Source organism: Leuciscus leuciscus (assembly GCF_965113295.1).
Source record: "Leuciscus leuciscus genome assembly, chromosome: 1".
Taxonomy (NCBI): domain Eukaryota; kingdom Metazoa; phylum Chordata; class Actinopteri; order Cypriniformes; family Leuciscidae; genus Leuciscus; species Leuciscus leuciscus.
Window position 1 is genome coordinate 62,868,536 of NC_138725.1, and position 6,401 is coordinate 62,874,936.

General features: G+C 38.4%; 1 protein-coding gene across 1 annotated transcript in view; it reads right to left on the reverse strand.

The window, feature by feature from the left end:
- Nucleotides 1-6,338, reverse strand: part of tmem104 (transmembrane protein 104) — a 51,740-nt gene extending 45,402 nt beyond the window's left edge. Inside the window, exons 1-3 of the mRNA XM_082163372.1 lie at nt 6,056-6,338; nt 5,718-5,806; nt 4,287-4,408 (exon numbers count right to left, since the gene is read on the reverse strand). Of these exons, the coding sequence (XP_082019498.1) occupies nt 4,287-4,408; nt 5,718-5,762 (167 nt within the window). The 5' untranslated portion in view covers nt 5,763-5,806; nt 6,056-6,338. The remainder of the gene's footprint in view (nt 1-4,286; nt 4,409-5,717; nt 5,807-6,055) is intronic.
- Nucleotides 6,339-6,401: the final 63 nt, after the last annotated feature.

Here is a 6,401-nt window from a genome sequence, read left to right on the forward strand (position 1 = left end):
ACACGTAGAGTTTTTGTGTTTTATGAGGACTTTCCATAATTTGTATACCGTTCAAACATTCTTTCCCAGGGGTGCCCAATCCCTTTTGTGGAGATTTACTTTCCCTACAGTTCAGCTCCAACCAAGATCAAACTCAACTAAACCAGCTAATAAAGATCTGCAGGAGCACTTAATAATTACAGATAGGTGTGTTGGATCAGGGTCAGATCTGAACTGTACTGAACTGAACTGAAGTGTAGACAGCATCTCTGATTATAATGGGTTCTATTTACTTTTGTTGTGTTGCGTCGTGCTGCTCGAGTCTGGTATAGACACGGTGTTACAGAAAACATTCTGCGTTTTTACATTTTCACAAAATAACATTTACTCTGCGTTCACACACCGCCGCCGGCGAGAGCGTCAAAGTGGCCGGAAGTCATTCATTTTCAATGAGAGGCGGCGGCGCGTCTTGGACGGCGAGAAGAGTTGAAGTCAGGTCAACTTTATGGTAATAAGCTCTGACGCGGTTTGGCGGCAACCAATCAGAATGTAGAAGTCCTCCGCCTGAGAGGATTCCAGAGAACGCAATCCTGTCAACACTGGTTTGACGTAGATCCAAGGCATGATCTTTTTAGAGCATCAGGGCGTCCCCGAATCTTTCTCCAGCGTCGTTGGCAGGGCGGCGAGAGCGAATTTTGCCGCTCTCGCCGGCGGCGGTGTGAACGTACAGTCAGTATGATTTCAAGTTTTACTGCCCGTGTTTATTTTTTGCCCATTTTTTATTTTTATTTACTTTTTGGTACTTTTTATTTTATTTTACTTAAAGCCTTTATGTATAATGCATTATAAAAGGTATTCATAAATGTACTTTATAATTCATTATATCTTTTTATAAATAATTGTAACCAAAGTTAAAATACATTATAATATTTGCAGATTCCTTGTTGCATCTGAAATCAGTTGTTTGTCACGTTTTAATGCATTAAACTTTCTAAAGGCGTAACAGTAGTATTATCATGTATTATAACTGTGGTTACAATTATACCTGAGACCATACATGCATTATAATATGCATTATGAGGCATAATGCATTATTTATCTAAAGTATCTATATATTTTTATATATGCACACATACATTTTTAAAGGGGCCATGACATGCATTTTTATTTTTTTTGGGGGGGTTCTTGATGTTCACATAAAGTTTTTTTTTGCAAAAAACAAAACAAATATACATGCATAAAAACTCTCAACCCTCATTCTGACCCTCTGTCTGAAATTATCATTTTTTAAGGGGCGGCCCCTTTAAGGCTTGTCAGTGAACGGCCGCTGTTATGATTGGCTAACGTCATTGCATATGAAACGGTATCAATGGCCCCTTGCTATTGCACGTGAGTGTTTAGAAAACATTATCCATATAAAACCCTAATTTACAGACTAAGCATTATGAAATCATCTACGGTTTGTAATGCAGCTGCTGTCAGATCCAATACAGTCGGCTGCTTTATCTTTCAACAAAAGGTTCTTTGCAAACTCTCCATTACACTGTGCCTCATTTGCAAAACAAAATGCTCAGAACAAACATAAAATTCTTCATCGCGATCTGGGACACCATTCAAATAAACCAACCACTTGGTTCTGACGCTGGGATCCTTCTGAAGTCTGTACAGAGTCTGTACTCTTATATGTCGAAAGATCAAGACAAATTTGATATCTCGTGTCACGACCCCTTCAAACATATCACTCAGTCCTAGTGCAAAATATGAGAAACTGTATGTCATATTCATTACGTCAGTCTCATTCGGACATCTCCACTCATATCCTGCATTTAAAGACCAACTGTTGTCTTGCTTTCTTTCCTCAGCTGTTGATATACAGCTCTATTCTGTTGCATCTAAACACTCATAACTCTCCCCTGGGCTCTGTCAGTGGCTCAGACAGCTGGCAGGTTGGCAGGGGTGATAAATGTGTTTTGATGGCCACAGCACCAGCGGCGGCAGTAACAGGGTTGAGAGGTCAGCTAAAGATGAGCGAGTGACAGAGAGAAACAGCATGCAAAGAAGACCAAAAGAAGACACGCTGTGCTCTCACTGAACACAACATGAGGTAGAGACAGAATTACACTTCTCAAATTCATGCCCTAACTACACACAAATTAGAGACCCATTCTGACCCCATTTGGCAAACCACCAGAAAAGATTGGAAATCTAATACATACACCCTCCTAAACCTGATATGTCAAAACCCCTGAATAATCATGCGTAACAGCAATAAGAAAACAGCAACTAGAAGAACGCAAACACCAATATGAAAAAAATATATATAAATAGTATTACTTCTCAAAGTAATAACTATAAAACAGTTTATTAAAACTTTGTTAAGGACATTCCACAATTTTTATTCAGTCTTTTAATTTGAACAGTAAAGGCCATTCCCACCAAGAACGATTACTATAAAGATAACTACAACAAATAACTGTATTAGCATCCATACCTGTATTAGCATGGTTCTATTTATTATAAGGACTTGCTGCAATTGTGCCATCTGCCGCTTTAAACGCTTGAGCTTTTTAAAGCAGGATGGATTGAGACTGGTATTGGACTGCTATTCTTTTACATTTAGAACAATTTGTACAACTGTATCTTTATTGCTATGCTATCATTATAGCCAAGTTATCGTCCTTGGTGCGAACGGGCCTTGAACCTCTGCTGTGCAGCGCAAAAGAATTATAATAAAAGGAATAGTTAAATTTTCACTGGATTATCTTTTAAATGATAAATGAATGATTAAATATTTAAGCCATTAAAATGGAATCCAAAAAACAAAAATTTATATGGAAAAATAAATAAAACTGAATTTACAAAAACAGAATAGACATAGAGCCCTACATTTTGGTTTATAATGCAACCCAATTCAGACCTTTTTAAGTGTCCTTGGGGCCACCGTTTTTGCTTTTTACCAATTATTCCCAAAATATGTACATTGAATACAATACTTGTACCCCAATACTGTGCATTGTAATAAATTTGATGAATCATTGATGCCACTGCAGTGTGTGTGTTTGTGTGTACTATTTCCCAATGCTTTGGCAGTGTAAACTAGGACGGTTCATTAGGGGTGTTCAAATTAATCGTTTCTACAATGTAACGCGATGCAGACGCAAATAATAAAAAATGCACCTACTGTTTTAACATTTACAGTGTGTGTGTTTGAGTGTGTGTAAGCGTTATTGTAACTTAAAGGTATAGTGGAGGATTTTCCCGAATTTTAGAAAAGAACCGCCCTCTCCACTTTTTGAAAAAATGAGAAGGGAGGGAACGCCTATTAAACGTGTGCACGAGAGACGGCTAGCATCGCTAATCATAGCTTACATTAACTTTTACTAGCAGTGATTTTAAATGGATTTCTCCAAATAGCATGCCAAACTTTACCTGTCGAGTAGAAACTTCGTGACTGAGGCATCAGTGGGAAGCCCAACCTGTGCTTTTAGCGCACGCCAGCGTGTGAAATATTCTCCCAAAAACACTCTGGTCTTGTTTCTTTCTTCAGAGGCCTTTCTCTTCTTGTCATACAATTCGTAGACACTTTTTCTCTTGCGACCCTCAGACATTTTGAAAAAACACGGTGAGAACGGCGAGCTTCAATGAATGGCTGAAACCGTAGCTCACCACACATATACACCTGAAAGTGCGCATGCACAGAAAGCGAAAAAACTAGGGACGAGCACGTACGACGGCCTTACGTAAACATATCACCAGAATGATTGACAATTAGGAGGACCGATAGTCTTGATGATCCACCCGGAAAAAGAAAATCCTCCATTATACCTTTAAGTACACTACTCGGCAGTCTCATGCACTTTTAGTATTTACTAGTGTTTATTAGTTCTAAATGCCCCTGTCGTGTGCGGTGTTCAGACACAGGTTTTATTTGATGTTTGCTACATTTAGGAAGTGTACTTTCTTGGAGTAGACAAAATAAAAAGGGAGTTAATATATCTGACTGATTGTATTCATTGATGAAAACGTAGCCATGTGCAGTAATATTGAAAATTGAGGATGCAACGCATCGTGATATCGAATCGAAACGTTGACGTGATAATCGAAATCGAATTGAATCGTGAGACCAGTGAAGATTCACACCCCTATGGTTTATATACTGACTCAAAACAAACACCACACCGCACCGATACAACACAACCCAACTGTTGAAAGCTGGCATTGGCAGCCTTAACAGAGAAAAAGGGAGAAAGAAAGAGATTGTGATGGATAAAAAAACAAAACAAAAAAAACCTAGAGGGAGAACATACCTCATAAAAGCCAAAAATATGATGAGGGAGACGCTGACTACCCAGCCGGCTGCTGCAAAGGCCTTGGGCATGGTCAGGGCACCAGTCCCAACAATTAGATTGAACATATACACCAGGCCAACCTATAAAAACACAAAACAAACACGTCTATAGCAGATTCAACGTTTTCAGAGATCACAGATCAAATTAAAGTGTATAACAAGCACTTAGGTTTTACAATGCACTAAAGTTTTATCACACAAAGTTCCCATTATGCATCGTCTGTCTTTCTTGTAAAGATTACGTCTGGAATTGTTCACCATCATGCATTTTTAATAAGCTGATGTATGTGATAACTCATTTGAGCAGCACTGCATTTCCTCCCACTTGAGTGCACAAACCACATAAAACGTCTGCTGAAAAATTAGTCATGAGCTTGACATACAGTATCTACTGTCAATTCCATTAGAAAGCGATGAGTATCTCCCTTATGATTGCCTGATTTTTTTTTTTCTAATTAACAAATCTGAGCAAAACAAACTAGGTAATGGACATACTGTACTATCAAACTGACACACAACGTACCTTACTTTAAACGTATTGATATATTTTGGCTTATTTCAAGGGGTTTCTTTTCAAAGAGTTCGCAAATGAAAACCAAAACACATTTTGGTATTTTGGGAGCAACAAGAATACTTTTTGCATTACAAACAGATTTGCAGGCTCTTTTTTAGCTTATGTCTTGAACTGTCTAAAAAAAAAGTAAATAAAAGTAGGTCCTAAAGCCCCGTCTAGATATAGTTTAGAGGAAAAGTTAATGTGTTAAAGACTAAAGATATCTTTATTGCTGTTCAATTTAACACAATTAATTTGCACAAACGTCTAGCCATTTTCCCATATTGTCAGACGGGAAAATTAGTTCAAGGAAACCACAACGCTAAATGCCAAGAACCCACGAGTCTGGATCATGCACTGCTTTCTGCTGATTCAAGTCATTAGAGCATGTTTCTCCTGGTTCCTGAGCTTTCATTTCCTCTTTAAATGAGTAACACAAAGTGTGTGGTTTAAGTCACATGACTCCAAATTACATAAAGGCACCTAGCAAACTCATGACAACTGTAACTTACATTATTGAAAAACGGAGAACTACATTTCAGCAATGTCTGTCATTGCTTTAATTACAGGTCATCATATATTGAACTTTTTCATGAATGCAGGTCAGAAGCCTTTCATTACAGAGCGACAGAAATAACATCACATCACATGCATGACACAACTTGACATGATAGTTTTCAGTACTATGGTTGGTATTGTCACAAGACTTTTTCTAAGGACACAAACAGCTGAGTGTGCGGAAGAGTTAAACTGACCAGTGTGATTAGATAAAGTAGTTCAACAATGTTAATCAATACCAACTCCATGTGCTACAACTCAGTCTGAAGGAATACTTACAAATGGTGAGTAAGGCTCCCCTGATTCTGTAATGCCCCCAGCCATCTCGAAGCAACAAACACAACCCTCAAACCTGAAATTTCACCACCCTGAGGAAAGAAAATACTGTTTTAATATTTAATACACTACAATTTTGCCAAAGGGACATAAGAAGGCTAGTGTAACGTGACTAGCAACAACCGTTGTTTATGTTTTATTTATACTCACTCAGCTGACAGGCAGGTTTTATCAGTATAGATTTTTCAATGTTCATGTTATGCAATGTTATGTTACCACACCAAATATGTCACAATCAGACAACTTTGTAAAAGCATTATTTTGCGAACAGAAAGGCTCACCTGTCACCGTTTGAAGCAACTCTACTCGTAAAGAGAAGTGATATCGTTAGGAAAGCACGAGACTGTTTTCTTGTAACGTCCTCGCTATCAGCAGCGGAGCTCGTGCGCAAATACAATGTATTAACAAAGTAGAGGGCATCGTGCACACCTCCCCATTATTTTATTAGCGGTTAATAAGACAGGCTGCAGAAGTTCTTCTGTTTGAGAAATCATATCCATTAAAGAGTAAACAGAACGTCAGCAGGAAACGGTTCCCGAGAGAACGTGTGGCGTAGAGATAGGAAGTGCTCGCTGATTGGCTGAATTGTGGTGACGTTTAGGTGACGTTTGCGGTAATTAGGCAAGA